The 20,815-nt window shown below is 34.3% G+C and overlaps 1 protein-coding gene across 1 annotated transcript; it reads left to right on the forward strand.

The window, feature by feature from the left end:
- Positions 1–2,827: 2,827 nt before the first annotated feature.
- Positions 2,828–13,474, forward strand: LOC132549403 (glyceraldehyde-3-phosphate dehydrogenase-like). The gene is made up of 10 exons (XM_060213329.1): positions 2,828–2,867; positions 6,033–6,096; positions 7,037–7,133; positions 7,438–7,550; positions 8,100–8,190; positions 8,643–8,761; positions 9,835–10,068; positions 10,661–10,739; positions 11,542–11,726; positions 12,870–13,474. The coding sequence occupies exons 2-10, from the start codon at positions 6,068–6,070 to the stop codon at positions 12,934–12,936; spliced, it is 1,014 nt and encodes a 337-aa protein (XP_060069312.1). The 5' UTR covers positions 2,828–2,867; positions 6,033–6,067; the 3' UTR covers positions 12,937–13,474.
- Positions 13,475–20,815: the final 7,341 nt, after the last annotated feature.

Here is a 20,815-nt window from a genome sequence, read left to right on the forward strand (position 1 = left end):
TGCTACCATCCGGAACTTTTTGGGACTTTACCTCTGCTCTCCACAAACGATCAGAAATGTCCCGGATACCCCTCCTGCAGCGCCATCTTGTTCCTTTACAAAGGTAGGGATTCGACGCTCAGCATGGTCACATATTGTTTTTTTTCCTATTTCTCTCTCTATCTCTTTAGACTGCGATTTTAACATAAAAGCCAGTTCTTACGTCAAAAAAATCTGGGATTTTAAGACAAAAGGTAGTTTCATTATTTCTAAAAGACAAATGTTTAGTGTGCAAATATTGTGTCTGTTGAGCCGATAAATCTTGATTAAAATCCAAATTCGAAGAAACTATGACAAATAAATTAAAATGAATTCAGACGTCTTTTGTACGTAAACAGCACAATGCCAATGTTCTTATTTAAATACTTTATTTATGATACATCGGATCAAACACTTAATTCCAACTTGAATGGTTTATGCCTGTTTTAAGGGTTCATCATTCACAAAACTGTCATTAAACAATGAAACTGCTACACTATGAACAAAGGAATATTACATGGAGACCCATGAAAAAGTACAGGGCAAATAAGAACAGGTATCCCAGAAGGAAAAGCGTCTTTTGCTTCATCGACGCTGTGACATTACTTGCTTGGATTGACCAAGGTTTGAGTGACAGGTGGCATATGAACATTAAATGATAAAAAAAATGTCTGTTTATCTAACAAGGAGCATACGGAGGTTAAAAAAAAGGACATAAATAAAAAGATAAAATACTGATATCCCTCTGTGGCTTTTCGAAAAAGAATAGGCGTTATAAAGCCTGTCCATGGGTTAGGCTATACAGTTATTTTAAGGCATTTTGACGGACTTCAAAATTACTCTAACCTAAACAAAATCTAAGTAAGCCCCCAATTCTTCCTTTCTGCTTTTGGACATGTTTCAACTGCTAGAGTTAGGATAAGGAATTATTAGGCCCTGAAGCCGTCTTCTAAAACTAGTATATTAAAACGATCACCGCTACAGACGGTTCCATACCACTGAGGGGGACTCGTTAAGATCGACCGTGCTTGCCACAGAGGCCGGAAATTATTCCGTGCGACACTTTTGATGAATGGAATGCCTGTAACCTAACCCCAATGGTTAAATTAAACCTACATACAAGAAAGAATTCTTGCCTTCCTTTATTAAAGGTGGTGCCACCTGTCTAATGTGGACATACAAACAATTCGGCGATTACAGCATTATGCACCAAAACATTTACTGAATCTCAGGGTACCAATAACATCCTATGTGACGGATAGTATGCTTGGTGTTATAAAATTTGACGCTGAAATATGCAAACTAATAACTATTTTTCTTCAAAAAATCCTTTCCCTGGACTACATGTACAACATCAAACTCCGGATTTTCCTCATTGGATTGTTCCAATATTTTCTCGATCAAGAAATATATCGACACCAAACTTGCCCAGTATAGCCTTAGGAAGTATCTAGAATCGTACTTAGAGCTCGTAATTTCCCTGCCAAACATGAATGGAAGAGGATTTTAAACCGTGTCTTTCTATGTCGTGAAAACACGTCACTTCAGAACGGGCTCGACGTCGATCCAGACTAACACTTTTAGATACTCAAAGCATACACATTAAATGTCCCAACAAATGGTAAGCAGACTATAGACGTATATTTATTTTACAAACTCATTAACACCTTGCCAAATTTCACATCGTCATTATGTCACCAATGTCGTTACCAAATGGATGAGATTCTACTTTATTTTAATGACAATGTATATTGGAAGCTCGTCTAAATTTCCTAATAAATAGTCATTGAAAATGCTGACCTTGACTTCACCTCTGGCTGACGATATCGAGCCTAGTTTTTTTTCATAAACCCACAGAGGTGTCTTTATCTGCGAATTGGACATGGGTCATCATTTTAAAGTCCCATCCGACGGACTGTGTGTTAGTGGTTATTAGTTAGTAAAGTGCCCGTGCTGATATATTTTGGTGTCCGTATGTAAGTCTTCTTTCCGTATTTGTCTGCCACTCTGCCTGTAAACTGTTCACTTGAACAATGTCCATAGTTTTTATAAATCCGCACCATTCCTGACATTATGTAACCGCGGTTCACATTCCGATTGTTATATATTTATGGTTTGTGAATGTCAGGTTAGTATTGTGAGGGCTGAATGTGTTAATAGGGTTTAGTAATAGGTTAATATACTTCTTAGCAGACTAGCTATTGACCGAGTACGTAAATAACCTTGCAAGGCTGTTCTCAGCTGTTGAGTATAAGAGACTCATTTGCATGTGTTCTGTTGACTGGTTGGAACATGATCACGAATGTTCGCTTATGAAATCAGGCAGGCGTGGAGTGTCCAATCCTATTTAGCATTTACAAAAATCCAGTTTCAAAGTTATGTATGCATATCAGGGATACATGAAAAACGATCAGTTCGTTCATAAAAAAATAGATAAAACCAGCTGATCAATTAACATAACCAACTGAAATGTTCTTTTATCTGACTGAGGTGACTGGAATTGTTCATCTACTGTGTAACAGAAGAATGCCATGGTCATATAAACGAGTTTTGTATAACTTCTTATTTGTTTATAAAGTCACCAATATCATCTTATAAGTTATAAATGCGAACATTTAGAAAATGAAACACGCAAATGAAATATTTTGTATAAAGACCTGGACATGGTTACCATGAAAATAATACGTGGAGGTCAACTTAGCCAACCTTTTTAATTATTAGTTCGCAGCGAATGTTGAACGTTAGGAATACTACGGTAAATCCCTTCGGAACAAAAAAGTACATTCGGAATAACTTAAGGCTTTCGCGCACGCGCAACTGACGGTTTTATTCCAGAACCGGCAAGCAAGGTGAGTCTACGACAGTAGGTTTTTGAAATTTGTGCGAAGTATTATTTCTGTCGTGTTTTAAATGATGTTTTTAGTGACTAGAATAAGAACATGCATGACTGGTTACACTGCAGTTATATATGCATTTGAATAATCATCGAAATTGAAGACATGCATACACGACTTCTATCACGCTTTCCGTTCATGTCATCATTTCCTACTTGTTTTTTACGCAAGCTCATGTTTCCTCAATATTAAGAGAATGTCAGCTTTAATTACGCATAAGATATTTTAATTCATGTTTCATTGAAATATTTTGTGCATAAATGAAACTTGCATTCTTCTTACTGTCCTTGTATGGTAGCCAAGCTTAGCATCACAACGACCTTGTGCGAGCGTGTCAAGGACATTGTAGGTCTTTTGACGGACATAGTACGACTGCCAACCTTCACTTCTCATGGTACGATGCCATGTCTTTCGCTGATCTTTCCACAGGCTTAGCTTAAGACATATCTAAGTCTGTGCTCTTTCTATAAATTTAGATGACTTGCAATAATCAGAGATCTGTCTAGGAAAGTATTGGAGGCTGTATTATATATTATTGATTTAAAGTGATACACACTAACTGTTGATGGTTTAGTGTATTATCTGTTGTGATTTGGCCGGATATAAATTCCTTTCTTTTGTTTAATATTGTATAAATGATATCCTGAATTAGTGTGGGACACTTTGATGAAATTAATATCATCATTATTATGTAATGTACTAATGCATCAGCATTGTGCAGAAATCTCTCGCATTCAATTAAGTTAATATTAACTTGATTTGGTCTGAATTGAATTATATTTAAACTGATTTACAGTCAGTGTTACAGTCCTGGAGTGTTTGTTTTCTGGGGATTTAAGAAATCATGACATGGAAATTATTTACAAAAATGCTATTCCAGACAAAGAAGAATAATCTTGTACTTTAAAAGTTTCACGTTTTCTTCAGGTAGATTTATTAACAAGAAATTGTTAGCTAGGTTATTAAACATGGGGGATACATTGATGCAATGTTTTCATTTTATTTCATCAAATTTGAATTATTCATGCTCAGAAAGACATCAGATGTGACATTTACACTATCCTTATACCCCTGGAAACTTGACAAATTCTTTCCTGGAGGGCGGTGGGGGGGGGTATAACATTGTTAAATACTAGCAAGATAATGCTGAACTAGTGAGGATCTCTCTTTAGCTCAATTAGTAGAGCATCAGGCTAGTAAACCAAAGATTCCTGGTTAGAACCTGAGCAGAGACATTGAAATAGATAATAGACCCGGTTAGGTTGGTATTGGTGTAGGGACTCAGAAATGATACTAAGTGTTTCTTTAATAAGCACCACTGTTACCCCTAGGAACTTGAGACCAAGTTATTCCTGAAGAGTTGGTTTGTAACCCTGATAAATATTAGCTGCAATATACCACTCAGCTAGAGAGAAATTCTCTTTAAGTTGATCGGTTGAGCGTCAGACTAGTATGTCAGAAGTCCTGAGTTTTAATCCTAGTGGAGGCCCATTCAGAATATTCTTGCAATTCATTTTGTTATCCCACACCCAATCAAAGTTGGCGGGGGATATTCAAATGGGCTCTGTCCGTCCGTCAATCCATCTGGATGCTGCTTTCCGTATGATATCTTTTGAAGGATTTGTCAGATATTGATGAAACTTGGTTGATACACATGTTACTTTCATCCCTTGCACAAGTTCGATTAACAGAAAATTCTGTGCATATTTAATGAGGCTGCTGTAACCTAATTGGCTGATGTCTTAAATCACTCTATAGGAATGCTTTCTGCACATTCTCTTATAAAAGAATGATTAGATTTTTAGGAAACTTGCTTCGTAGACTTATTAACTTAATTCCTTGTCAAAGTTCCATTATCGGCAAATTCTATGCTTATTTTGTGAGACTGCTGTGAACTGATTGGCTGATATCTTCCAGCACTCTAACTGAATGCTTTCCTTGTGCTATCTTTTGAAGGAACAAATGAATTATGATAAGACTTGCTTGTTAGACTAGTTACCTAAACCCCTTGTCCTAGTTTGATTATCGACAAATTCTGCACATATCTAATGAGGCTGCAGTGACCTGATTGGCTGACATCTTTTATAATTTTCATTGGACCTTGGAACCTTGAAAGAGGATCAAAGTCGACCTTATTGATAAACCTTTTGGTCCTTTATCCTGATATGTTACTGACGAAATAATGCAAATTTGACTCATTTTTTGCAATTGTTCAAAATGGCGAACCATCTTGCAGGTAACAGTGTAAATGTTACAGACATGTTACATACTGAAGACTTCATTAGAATGGAAATACCCTGTCAATTTCAAAAAGAATTTTTCGAAACTGTTGTGAAATTTAAAAAAATTGTAAAAGCTGATGACCTCTGACCCTATAGCAAGCTTTTTAATTTGACCTAGGTATTTATATGTCCATTATGAAATTTAGCCCTCTACATTGTCTACCATAGTATCATTTCAGGAAAGCTGTACAGTAAATACTTTTTGAGCTATGGCCATTTTAAACTTTTGACATATGACATTGTATTGGCCATATTGTTTTGATTTTTTATTCAAATCAAATATATATCAAATGATAGGAAACCAAACAATATCAATAGGTCATTTTTTCAGTTGGTAAAATGTGCTAATAAACCTATGATAGTGAATCTCCAAAATGTTTTTAGAAGCCTAATGTTCGAAGTGATGTTACACTATCACCAGTTATGATTTGTTTTGCTGATAGTAACTTTCTTGCAATTTTACATATCTTGGCTATTAGATGCTGCATTGTATTTTATTCATGTGTATAAACCATTTCACTGTCTTGTCATACTTGAGCAGTAATGAAATCTTTGTTTGATCTAGCATGACTGAAATTAGTGACAAATATTCTATCATTACTATTTGGTTAAAGAAGGGAATATAAAGGTATGATCAGCTGATTTTAATATTCATAGTATTATGCTACGAAATTGTTATTATATTGTTCACTTTCAACAGAACTTTTAGCTGAACATAAACAATAAGTGGTTTCAGTACTTTAGTGTACTTTAATGTATATATTTTACAAATGAACAGTGGTAGGGGATCTTGATAACTCTGTCTTTGCTTACATTAATTGAAGTTATTTTGTTTTAGATCTGTGACAGCAGAACCATCACATCAACACCAACATGTCTGATATCAAAGTAGGAATCAATGGGTAAGTTTGTCAGAATGTTCAGTTTTGTTCACATCATCATGATGTGAATACTTAACAACCTTTAAATACTAAATGGAACCCATTTAATGTCACTTTCTGGTTAATATCATGTTTTCTTCTTAAGGGAAAAACAAATCTATTGAGGAATTTCTTATCTGCAATGATTTCTAATTGATGCAAGTCAGCTTGGTGCATCAGAAAGTTAACTTCTGGGTTTTGATGTCAGAAAACATGTCAACTTTTGATATCACATTTCCTTGAGACAAATGGACCATGATATTAAACAGGTTTCACCTTACCTATATTTTTATTTCTGGGACACAATTATATGAGACCTGGATTTGTGCTGTTTCTCTATAATTGGGATTAATCCACAAATGCCTGACATGCTAGGAACACCTATTACTACCCTGCTACTTTATAGGGATAGGGCATACACAGTTCCCCATGTCAGTAGTCCTGTCTCATCTCATGTATTACATTCTGTATTAGTCTTTAGGATCTCTCAAAAGATTTGGTTTATATTTAGTAAATAACTCCATGGTGTCAGCAAGTTCTCAGTAAGTAGTGCGTTTGTCTATACAGCCTAAGATAAAAATCCATGCTGTGTAAATTGATGCTCCCTGGATCAACTAAAAAACAATACATATATGTATGTAGCATTCCTATTATCGTGTTGATATTTCCTCGTTGAAGACCATGGTATCAAGTCATCAACATGTTTTTGGAAAATTTTCATCGGTATCTTTGACTTTATTTGTGATTTTTTAATCTATGTACATTTATGTAAGTTTCTTCAACATTTAGTAATGAACACCAACATACCTGGTACACAAATTTACTTAACAAATGTTTATAGTTGATCAATTCATGACATTCTGCTTGATTAATGATTTAATTTCATCTGGAATTATTTTGACTGAATTACTTTTACCTCCAGATTTGGTCGTATTGGCCGTCTCGTTCTGCGTGCTGCAGTGGCAAAAGGTGTCAGCGTTGTTGCAGTCAACGATCCCTTTATTGAATTGGAATACATGGTAAGAATTTGGATCTTTAGGAAGGTGTTAACTGTAAACTGGATATTTTAATTCATTAAGGATTTCATATTTCCACAAATTTATGAGATGTTGTTTAATAGTCCAATACTACATTGTAAGTCTATTTCTCGTTCTAGCACCATCAAACCTTTCAGCTAGGCTGCTAGATTAGGGACATATAACATTAAATGATGAATAAGAAATTTAGAAGTGCTTTCCAGCTGCCATTTAATGCTTGCTGCAGAAATGATGTAGAAATGAGTTTTTTTACAATGTATTTTTAGTGTTCTACTTGCGTTGACAGGTATATATGTTAAAGTACGATTCCACACACGGAAAATTCCCACACTCCATTGAATGTGACAAAGACAACCAAAAACTTATCGTCAATGGACAACCAATCTCTGTCTTCAATGAGTAAGTATAATTGCCAAATAAAAGTGAACTCCTAGTTTATTGAAATCTGTTTTGAAAAGTTCACAATGTTTTTGACCAAATCTTATTCTATACACCGTTAGGTGTATTGATGTAATCAGTCTGCATAGAATATGGAGTATATTTTCCTGACAACTAAACTTCTTAACTTGATAAAGCCAAGGAGTGAACATTTTGATTTTTTATTATTCAAAAGGAAAGTATTTTGTACAAATTAGATAGCTTTTGATTGCCATTGGTCAAACCCTTGGATGCTAGTATTGAAGATATTTTTATGAATATATACTCATACCTACACACCATTTATATTTCTTACTTTGCCCCTGTCCATTCAGTAAATTTTGAGAAGTGCTGGTTTAATTGTATTGAAGAGCACTGTTCTAATAATGCTTCACCCAATTCTGATACCAGGTATGTTCAGTTTCTTTGATGTGGTCAGGTAAACATGAAAGCAGTTTTCTTTTAGACTATGAATAATTTTTTTGTGCAACGAAGAGAGTAATCATATACATGTATAAAAATTTGTTTCAGGCGTGACCCCGGTAATATCGCCTGGGCTGGAGCAGGTGCCGAGTATGTTGTAGAATCCACAGGGGTCTTCACAACATTAGAAAAGGCTGGTGTAAGTATAATGATGTGTATGTAGAGCAGTGATGTACCTGTTTGCTGTTATCTGTTCTAAGGTACGGTACATGTGCAGATTGTGTTAGCAGGCTTAGAAGCGTTAAAGTTTATGTATATTGATGAGTTGATGGGTCACCACATTTTTAAATATCACAGATGGAGGACATTTTTTGTGATAGAGTTCTGTTAACACAAATATGTATTTCTGCTGGTTTTCCACTGTGAACAATCACAGTCGTTCTTAATTATAACATCAATATTAAGGTTAGTAAATGAGGGTTACTAAATGAAAGCTACTAGGGTGGAGCTGAGAGGTTGTATGGGATGAGAGAGGTCAGCTAATGGTTTGAAATGAATGATTACATAATAGACCAGTCATCATAGTAATATTTAAATCAAAACCTGTTTTGCCTTTGTTTTTGTCACTGACGTAGAATGATTTGTTTATAGGCACACAAGAAAGGAGGTGCCAAGAAGGTTATCATTTCTGCACCATCTGCAGATGCACCTATGTTTGTCATGGGTGTCAACCACAAAAAATATGATAAGAGCAGCATGGACATTGTCAGGTAAGTTGTCTTTAGGTATGCCCTACCTGTCCATAGAAACCAACAAAATTTGTTTGGTACATTCTTCATTTAGTATCTGTAGGTGACCAATTGATATCTTATTGTGTGTCTGTCCATGAATACTTAATATCTAAAACACTTAATAGAGTTAAAGATGTCAATAGCATAATGTTGTCAAGGGCCGATACTTGTCCCAGCCCCCATTTCTTCACGATTGCTTATATGTTGTTAAACATTCAAGTGCATGCTCATCCATGCATTGTCCTTAGATGTGTCTTATCTACTTGATCAAACTTTAAAGTCCCAAATGAAGGATAAATGCCAGGTGTGAACTAGTAAGATGTTTTCTCATACTTGACATTGCACATACATAATTTAGTTTGACATTCATATTACATTGACAGAATAAAGTAAGGGATGGGTTAACTTCACTAAACTCAAACCTCCCAGTGTTTGCTCTTCCTTCATATATTTTTGAAAGAATGAATAAATATATATGTTATCATTAACCCACTTGTCTCGAGGTCAAATTAATCACAGATACTTGAAAGAAACACAGCATGCACTACTTCAGTGCTTTGATTTGGGTGTCACTCTGTGGGCCCTCAAAAGATTATGGTGAAGATCTAAGTGAATAACACCTTGTACTCAAAATTTGGAATTTTGCTTTAGTTTTTATGCAAGCTTGCATGTGGCATAAATTCACAATTAACTTTTCATAAATAAAACCATTTGAAAAACAGACTCATTAATATTCACCGATTTGTGAAATAAAAAAATGCAAGAAACCAAACTAGGATAGAGATTCAGGCCCTTTGGGCCTCTTGTTACACCAAAGTATAGTGAAGTCAGGGTACAAACCTTTTGTAAATAACTTATAGCAACAGTTACATTGATCGTGCATTATCTAAAACCATGTTTTGTCTTACTGCTGATGTTTTTGAGGAAACCATTACTTGAAAAATTTTGCTTGTTTAGGGTGTTTTTTTTTTTTTTTTTTTTAACTTTCCTTTATATAACTGTGTCCATATAAATGTTGTTGTAGTTGTCATTCCTGATTCTGTTTTCCATAGCAATGCTTCCTGTACTACCAACTGCCTGGCTCCTCTTGCCAAGGTGATCAATGACAGTTTCGGTATCACAGAGGGTCTGATGACCACAGTACATGCCATTACTGCCACACAGAAAACTGTGGATGGACCCAGTGGCAAGGATTGGCGTAGTGGCCGTGGATGCTTCCAGAGTATCATTCCAGCCTCCACAGGTGCTGCCAAGGCTGTTGGCAAGGTCATTCCAGAACTTAATGGGTATGTAGTGGTCAAGAAGTAAGATAAGATGGAGGCCAAACAGAAGAAAATTTAGCAAATTCTTCTGTAACTTTGATTTGATTTTGTCCAAAGCATCCTTTGGTGTAGGAGGCTCAATCTTGAACAAACCCTCTTGGGGGGCAGAGGGTGGGGTTCTATGAGGGAAAGAAATCAATATTTATAACATTCTTTTTCTGTTGAGATGAGGGTATTTTTTTTTTTTTAGTATGAATGATGTTAGGGTGAAGAGAAACCAATGAATGGCGAGTCCAGTGCCATCTGCAATCTGTAGGTGACCCAACAAGGGGACATTTTCTTTCAAATATCCTTGTAAATTCATGTAAATCTAGGGTCTGGTCCTTGTGGGTACAAGGGGTTAGGACCAAAGTTGGGAAATAGAGGCAAGAATTGAAAAGCATTCTTTCTGCTTGAATGAAAGTATTTTGAGGAAGTTGGGGTGAAGGCTTTGAAATTTGTCATCATTGGACCGGTGGGGGGGAGGGGGTGGGTATGTTTTGATGTGAGAGCTCAACTCTGCAGGTGAGAGTTACAGTGATCAGCTTGAATAAATACGTCTTTTGTATTCCTGCAGAAAGTTGACTGGTATGGCTTTCCGTGTACCAGTGCCTGATGTGTCTGTTGTTGACTTGACCTGCCGATTGACTAAACCTGTAAGTTAATTTGAGGATTCATATCCAAAACAATGTGTGAATTATTGCTTTTTCATGTACTGTCTGAATCTTTGAACAATTGTTTTAACCCATAATTTTAATGGACTATTTTTCAAATTCATCTGAAGTTCTCTTTGGTACTTTCAGTTGTGTGCTAGATAGTGTTTTTTTTTTCTTTTCGTTTTAGCCCACCATCATTAGATGGTGGACTATTCAAATGGCTCTACATCTGTGGTCAGTCGTCCATCAATAATAAATTTTTTTTATTGCTATATCTTGAAGTACTAGATGGATATTTCATAAATTTCATAGGAAGGTTCTCCTTGGTCCCTGGTTGTACCATTGTAATTTTGGATCTGATCAGACAAATAAAAAATGGCCAACAGATGGCCATCTTGGATTTTGACTTCGAAAGTTTGTATAAAGTTTTATAAAGAACCAATAAAAATAGTCTTCAGGCATCTCTTTCCCTGTAATTCAGAGGGTGTCCATATTTCCTGTAACCTGAATCAGAGTACAGTTTAATGTTTATAGATACCAGTGACCTGTTTGTTATTGTGGAAACACTGGTTTGTATGCACTTTTCATGTAACACTTGAGGCATAAAATGACACAGACCTGCAAATATTCAACACAGGCCTCAAAAGGCTAAGTTGAGACACATCAGAAAGCAAAATTAGATAAGAAGGTTGTCCCATATTTTGTTAACAAACAATCCTGATTCAACTGGTTAGACTGATGAAAGAAAATGGCCCTGGCCATTACATGTAGATGTTTATGGTATGGAACCTTTGTCTTTCAGGCTTCCTACGATGTAATCAAAGCTGCCATCAAAGCAGCCTCTGAGGAAGGCGATTTGAAGGGATTCCTGGGCTATACCGAGGACAAAGTAGTATCACAGGACTTCTGTGGAGATGCAAGAAGCAGCATCTTCGATGCTCTTGCTGGAATTGCCCTCAATGACAACTTTGTGAAATTAATCTCCTGGTAAGTAACTGCTTTCTTTCTCTTTCATCATCTCGTGTCGATACCATGATGTTGATGTTGAATTTGTATTACTGAAACATAATCTGTAGGCAAGATTAAACATTGCTCTAAGTCGAAAATGGGAGCAGTGTCATTTTCATAAGAATGAAATAAAGCACTAGAAATAGGAACACTTGGTGTAATTAATTCCGCTCAAGCAGGGATGTAGCTTCCAAATAAAGAAAAAGCCCGTGATTACACATAAAAAATCCATGCATAGAGTATGTAGGACAAAAATACAAAACTAAGGTTGAAAATAAATATCATGGGTTGAAGTTTGTTGTTAAATAAATAGAAAGAAATGTCTCAGGAAACGATTCAAAACATCTTTGAAATCATGAAATTCATTTTCCGCCCCCAGACTCCTCACCTGGGCTTACACATTTCTGCTGGGCTAGCTATGCCCCTGTCAAGCATAATGGAACTTTTTCTATAATTCAAATGGTAAAAATGTAATTTTCAGCCCAAACAGTCTCTGTCAAATTTTTCTTGAAATACTGCTTGTCATAAAAGGCCATGTGGTTTTTGATCAAATTTGGTTTGAATTATCCTTGAGGGAAATTTCATAGATTTTGATCAAGCTTTATAAATATTCCAGTACAAAAAATACATCAGACCCCACTTGTATAAAACATCTCAACTTGAGATTTCCTCAAGTCGAGATTTTCCTCAGCTGATATCTCCTTGAAAATGGCTTGTATAAAATTTTCTCAAGGAACAGGAGGAAGTCATCGGCTAGGATGTCCTGAAATTCCTTGAGGAATTTTCATTCAAGATATTTTCAAGGAGATATTAGCTGAGGAAAATATGGGCTTGAGGAAATCTTAAATTGAGATATTTTATACAAGTGGGGCCATATGGGTCAAAGTTTCATGCTAACAAGGTCACCACTCTATTCATGATTTACAGAATTTTCTTCATTTTCAAATGGGCTTTATGGGAGCACTAGAGTTGTGTCAGTAATGTTGGTGACTAAAATGAAAACTTGACTACATTTTATTGAAATGGGTATATAAGGATATTATGTTATGTATGATACCCGAACTAATTGATGCCCTAATATTGATATTGCCCTAATAATGACTTCATCATCTTCTATTACAGGTATGACAACGAGTTTGGATACAGTTGCCGTGTCATCGATCTGATTACACACATGCACAATGCATAAAATCATAATAGACGCTGATACAGTCTGGTTAACATATACGTGAAAAACAACTTCAAGCTGGCATTACTTTACTTCAGTATTTTTGGCATTGTCCTCTGTAACAATATACTGGGAGAAGATCCCCAAAAGTTTACTACTTCGCATTTAACATCTGCTTATGGATACCTCGTTACTGATTTCCCCTTGAAATCCAGCTTATTTATTTTGTATATCACTCCTTCATTGTAGTTTTTAAGTTGCTGCAAAGCAATCTGGTACTTATAATGTACTGGACTCCGACATATGGTTTATTTGAACATTTTCTTGTTCAACATCACCATTGTATCAGTTGGCCATGAAGACTTCTTTTGACAGTGTATCTCCCCTATATACAGTAAGTGCTAGTTTAAAAAGTTTTGATTTTTATGTCATGTTTTTGAGATTAAACATTAAAGTATGTTAGAAGTGTTTTACACTTGAGGTAATAACTGTTGAGGGCTCTGGTTTCCCAACATGTTCTGGTGTATATTGGTGTTGAAAATAAAATGATCTGTCACAGTGTTGTTGTTCCTTTTGTTCTTTTCTTCCTTAGGTCAAAAAGGGCTGAGTCTACAGAAAGATACTTAAAAGTTTGTAAAAAAAAAATGAGGGTTAATAATCTTAAAAACAAGGTAACTCCGACAAAGCAGTAGTATATGGAACCCTGCTTACAAGAGATTTAGAGGTATAATCCTAAGAAAAGGGGGAAAAAAGTATCTCCGTCATGAGAGTGACTGCAAGACAATACTGCTAACTGATGGACACTGGGTAAAAATAATTATATAGATGCAAAGGTAAAGGAACAAAACATTTTAATCTTTAGTGGATAATCAGTGGAGTAGAGGAAGTGAAACAGCCTGAACTTGGTGCATTTTGATAGGATCAGAACAAAAGTAATCAAAATGCGACATGAACATTGCAAGAGAAACTAAGGAGAAAATTCCAGTGTGCTTTTGTCGACCCTTGTCTTTCATAATACCCAGTAATTGCATTTCTAAGAAATTAGAAATAAAAAGGTTTTTGTTCTGAGAAGGTTACAACCAAAGTTCGTCAAAGTATGGTTTACCAACATTTTCTGTATTGTTATGTAGTCTGGAATGATGCTAGGAATAAGTTGTGTATTTATATAAATAATATAGAAATGTTATTGTAACAGGGTGAAAACACCACGCCAAAGCTTGTTTTATTCTTAATAACATTTATTCAATGCATAAAAAAACCCTAGAAAAGAAACAAAGACAAACACTTAGTATTGCACACACAACATCAGGGGACATAACTCTTGCACTGTATAATTACCTATTTTTTCCTCTATTATCTAAATTATGGCAAATACAAATTGTTTACCAACTTTACAATATAATTAGATTATTCAAATTAACATTACTTATACAGTACTGTTATATGATTAAATAATACAAAACAAAGAAAATACTTCTATGACTAAATTGTCTTACTTTCCTGAAACACATACTATCCATATTTCGTATTCATTAACATCGAATATACATTTCAACGTAATAATTTTAAATGGTAAACTCACCCTACATATGGTGTAGAGGTTTATAGAGGTTCTGTAATATACACACTTGAAACTATGCTGTCTCCCGCTATCACTCTCCAATTATCTATAAAATTAATACAACTACTTAATAATTGTCATATACTGTTTAACATGACAATAGACAACACAAATTGAGAATTAAAAATATGATCAGGCAACTTTGTAGCACTGCAGATAAACTTGGGATAGCCAAACTTACAAAGAAAACAATGATATAAGTATTATACTATATACTATATATTCAAAAAATACATTTATTCTACAGGACTAATTTATTGTAATATATATTAAACAATAAATTAACTACAATATTCTGAAATATTAATAAACATATAACTTACCAATTATAATGTATCTCCGTTTCTTTCTACTCAAAAATGCATCTTTCCCCTTGGGAATCTAAATCTGTTCTCCAACAAAGAACTGAATACCGATGTTCAAATCAAGCTTACTTTCCCTCTCATGATGACTCTAGCCAATCAAAATCGTCAATGTCGGTTCACTGGACAGGTCAGTGGCTGTCATGGGTCAAACTTGTGCATGTACATGTATTTACCATATATGGGATTCATACAGGTAATAGTGTACAATTCACATCACAAGACATACAATTCACTAAAAATAAAACACATGTCAGACATATAGACATGTTACCTATTAAAAATACATATAAATATGTCAGAAGATATAAAATATGCATTTCTGACATTGTCAAGACATGCCCTAGTACTTAGGTAAACTTAAAAAGCATAAATAACACACTGTCACATTATTGCTATTTTTAACATTTCTATGGGTTTTTTTTTTTAATTTCAAAGTGTTTTGTCAATTGAAGATTAATTTATTTTGTGGAAAGCAGTTCTAACCAACCAAATTTTACTTGAGGATATTCCACGAGTTCTCTGTTTATCGATGTAAGGGGTAAAAATGTTAGCATCACATAATATTGGTTACCAAAAGTTTGGTATTACATTGTAACACTAAGAACTAGTCATTTTGATAAACAGCCATTTGTGTACATGTTCCTTTTTATTAAAGGGAATGGGAATAAAGGCACCAGTTTCATGAATCTTTATAGAAATTTTCTTTAATTTTTTTTCCATCAGAAAGCATTATATAGGTTAGGGGAACTTTCAGAAACTTACACGATTTTTTTTCTAAAGTTACATAATGAATTTATATGAGTTGAGATTTCTCTGCTTAGGAAGATTCAAGAAACTGGCACCAGGTGTATCAAAACTGGTTGGATTTTAAAAGTACACTGACTTATGATTAATGTTATGTATACAGTAGAGTTGTATAACACAAGCTGTTGCAGTACAACACGGCTCGCCTCGAAAATGTTTGTCAATAACAAAAAGATGTAGATACTTCCTTTTGTCAGACTCCATGAAGAGATAGCTAAGCCTCAAAGAAACGTTGAATTATAATATTGATGTACTAAAGTCTTCTACACAAAAATCTTGTAAATTGATTAATCTGTGTTGTAATACATCTGTAACGACTAACAAAATGCGAATGAGATCTTTATAGAAATAATAAACAAGCCATTCTTTAGTGTCTTTTATTTAATAAGCTGTACTGTACTTATTTGGATGTTTAGGAGCTTTATGGACAAAACAATTAAAAATACATGTATAGAAGGTAGAATTTTGGGGCCTAGGCAATTGATACATATGTTGTTTACGGTCAAGGCAATCAATATATATGTTGTTTAAGGCCATGACATTCAATGCATGTGTTGTTTAACACGAAGGCAATCAATACATGTGTTATGACCTTGACAATCAATAAATGCGTTGTTTATAACCAAGACAATTGATACATGTGTTGTTTATTACCAAGGCAACCAATACATGTGTTTATGACCAAGGCAATCAATATATATGTTGTTTATGACCAAAGCAATCAACACATGTGTTGTTTATTACCATGACAATCAACACGTGTTGTTTATGACCAAGGCAACCCATACATACATTGTAAAATTCAGTATATGGAATAGTGTCGCTGGTTTTTCTGAAACTTCCCAATATCCACTGTTATCAAATGGATCGAATGGATTTTATTTAGTACCGTTATAGATATAAATATATAATCCAACTCCTCAACCATAAATCAACAGACAGGATGTCGAACACAGAAACCAAGAACCAATAAGACATGTATATAAAATGCGAAATGAATTTTTCAAAAAGTGTAAAACTTGATTAAAAACTTAAATTTTTCATACAAAATATAAAATCTATTACATAATAAGTACTATATATTATTATTTCCTAAAGTACAACACTGATATAGATATATATTTAATAAACAATTACTATTGCATTTTAACACCAATTGTGTGGTAGCATAGTAATTAAAAACAAACATGTCTTTATTTGAAAGACATTTAATCTTGTAGAATTAAACAAACAAGCGATCTAGCTCCCCAGTTTAGGACCTAATGGTGCAGTCATAAAACAAACTACCTTGTGACAGAAATTAAACCCGAGTATTGTTCGGGATATATGCTTGTCTCGTCTTCACAGTACATTAAATGACCTTGAATGTATAATCAGCTTAGCGGCATTATTTATAAAAGCTAGCATCCATGACAAAAACAATCAGTTCCTTGCAGTATTAATGATGGGGAAAGTTGTATTTAAGATCAATTTAAATTTTGTTTTGAACTCACTTTAAACCCTGCGAATTAGTTATCTAGGTAAGTACTTTTGATTGGTAATAGCTGTGTTCTCCGCCATATTTATCTATACGGGTACCTGGCTGTGTATACTAACACAGGTAAGTACCTGTTATATCTATTAACCAACTTGGCGAAAAATCAACACCTTTTGTCCATGAACTGAATTCGATACGTCGACCCTGTTTTATCAAATACTTTAGAATTGGATCCGATTTGAATATTGTGGTGAGGCGAAGCGTATGATGTCGTGAAACACCTGTATATGGTACAATGCTATACTCCCCAAGATGAACCCAGACACTGACAGAAATTACCATTGGTTTTGTGTTTCTTGTCTTTACGTAGGATGTATTGGAAATAGTTTTTAGGGTTTTAACGCCTAACATCTCTATACATGGTATATACTGTATATCTCGTTAATGCTTGGGGCCAAGAACGTGGAATATTGGAGATATGCTAAAATGATTCAACAAATGAGAAAACTTACCTCTCGGAAGCGCATAGGACCTATAGTGTAACTAATATTGAGAAGAAATTTAAAAAAAAACTGATTACATTGATGTTTTGTCTATCTCCAAACGGTGCCGGCAATACAGAACATAAAACAGAAAAACTGAAAAGAAAGACTTTTACACAATGACAGGAAAAACTATGATACTAAGTCTTCATTTAAACAAAAACAACGCGACTGTACAAAAGACACCAGTGTGTAGCACCATTTGATACAAATTTAGAATTAAGATACAGCAGGGGTAAATAATGAATTTACCTACATTATACAGCTGTTTCGTCATTCTAAGACTCGTCAGTAATGCTAAGGACCTACATTATAAATCCTAGGAAGCGAATGAGAAAATCCAAAGTGATCGAAAGAAATGTCGACATGTAGATGTAGAGAGCCACTAGCCCTGTATTTCAATAAATTTAATTTTCATGTATCTGATAATTACAGAAGAAACTCCAGTACATCTGTATGTTCTGAACCGTGCGGTTATTCACCTGTTTAAAGCGACTATCAATTGTCTGAGCAATGGACATGTAAGACATATTATTGGGAGTGTACCCCCCGAACAATTTAAAACATTTTCATGCATTTTATGTGCAGTTTTTTAAGCGAGAACGAGATGAGACTTCAGCATAATTCACAGTAAAAAATCGAATAATAATGAATTGATCAAACATTTGTCAGCTTATGATAAAATAAGCATGTGAATGAACCGTTTGAATTTTGACCAATCTGCTTGCTTTTATTTGGCTGTAAAATATGTTTACCACATTGCTCACGCCTACAGCACTTTGCCTTAAAATTGTTAGGTCATTGTGGTGTGGTATATATTGCTAATGGGAGAATTGATTGATTAGTTTGTAAATGATAATCTGCCAACCTTGTTGACTGAGCTGCAGGCACACGTTTTTGTGTATATTAAAGGAATATAAATTTTCAGAATGTTTCTGATCCTGTTGCGATGCGTGCACAAACTTTGGAAACTGTCTGTAGCATGTTTAAAGCACACAGATATGTGATGATAATTTATACAGTATGATGTTTGTCAAATAACGAATAGAACTTCATCTTCCAGTTGCGTCGTTCGTCTAGGACTCCATAGTGATGCTAGTGATGTTAGTCAATAAAAACAAAAAGAAAACACCAACATGACAACATAATCATAATTCAATCTCAAATTTCATAAAACTAGGGCATAATATGAAAGAAAGATTTACACGGAGACTTCTGAAAAAGTACAAGGAGAATAAGACTAGGTGTTCCGGAAGAGTAAGCGTCGTCTACTTTATCGACGACACCTGCCATGTAAACCTTGGTCAATCCAAGTAAGCAATGCCACGTTCACAAATGAGAACAAGATACACAACAACGGAACCAACAGGCAAACTAACGAGCATCAAACACGTCCAGCTTCTTGTTGCGATAGAATATTTCTTAATAATAAAGATAAGAAACAAAACCATACAAATTGGTTTGTTTGTTGGTACAGGTTTTCCATCTCCTTGACCCTTGTCTCACCGACGTACTCGAACAACAGCAACCCGATTTTGAGCTATTTTAACCAATTTGTTTACTGTTATTATGTCTATTAATGTTTTTTGTTTTTATTTAGTAAAGCTACTGGGTAAATGAAATACAAATACGAGAGGTCATTAATAGATCTCGATAGTCAATAATACCACAAAGAACTCTTTCATTTCAAACAAATTTATTACAAATTATATTACACATTCTCCATGGGATGACTTTTGTATAAACAGACAAGTATTGCATTAGGGACAAGATTAGCACCTTGATCAATAGTTTGATGGGTTATGTTTTGAATAAATTAATGAAATAGATATATACATATATGTAAATAAATAAATGAATAAATAAATAACATTAACAAAGTCATCAATATTTTTACAATGGAATATTGCATTATTCCGTTGAATATCTTCAAGATTTTCGCTCATACATCCATGAAAAATTATAACTCGAATTCACTATGTACTTTAAAAGTTGTTACATTCAATAATGGGTTTAAGTCAGAAAAACAGACATCTTTAAATTGAAATAATTTTAGATTAAAGAGTAATCCATCTTGTAACTTCCTCGAAAATTCATTCTTTTTGCTTCAAGGTTTTGGCAAATTAAAGAAAATTTAGTTAACTTGTACAGTACATGAATGAAAGACATATACATGTTTTGATATCTAGTTATTGAATTGGGTATTATACAAAATTCAATGTTATGTGTCCCGAATATTTATTGCACAAAAAAATGTAATTTTTTTGAGAAGTTGCGGATGAATTCGCCAATCACGCAAGTGCGTGGGTTATGAAACATAGATAATTATGATTTATCAGTGTAGTGGGTTTTTTTCTGAAGCTTGTATATATGTTCCAGAACCAAGCACCTGTGGTTAATCACAAAATATACAACAAAAAAATTACTATTTGGAAACATCCACTTATCATATGATAACTTTATGAAAAAAAAAAAACTTTTTTGACGTTATTTAACATCAAATCATAATTATTAATTGATAAACATTGACATTCCTCAGACAATGGGGATATTTAGTAAACGTCAAAATATTCTTTTCAATAATATCTTAATTTTGAGAGCAATCACTCGATACAAGCTTCAGTATCGGATAGACAATAAATGATAAACAAACCCACACAACGTCTCAGTTATTCATGACATGGAATTAGTCCGAGATATTTTTGTACATAGTTGAGCTAACCATAAGGAAATTTGTCCTCATTATTTAGGCTTCGGTAAAACAGTATATCTGACATGTTAATATGAGGGAAATGAAAATTATTTCCTTCGGCAAAAATGACTGAAGACATATATAAATCAATCTTGTAAATTATCGAACTACACGGGTCATAGTCGTACAAAGTTTATACAAATATACAAAAACAATCTCACTTTTTTTCGTTGAGGCATACATTTCGTCTGGTAGAAAATAAAACATTCTATTTCAAGCAGACTTACTCCCATACTTAGCCACTCTCTAATGATTTGCCAGACTCCCGTAATGAGTCAATCTCCTATAATGAGCCAGACTCTCATACTTTGACAATCTCCCGTAATGAACCAGACTTCC

The sequence above is a fragment of the Ylistrum balloti genome, unplaced genomic scaffold (genome assembly GCF_031769215.1).
Source record: "Ylistrum balloti isolate Yb309-2 unplaced genomic scaffold, AGI_CSIRO_Ybal_v1 Utg370056, whole genome shotgun sequence".
NCBI classification, from domain to species: Eukaryota; Metazoa; Mollusca; class Bivalvia; order Pectinida; family Pectinidae; genus Ylistrum; species Ylistrum balloti.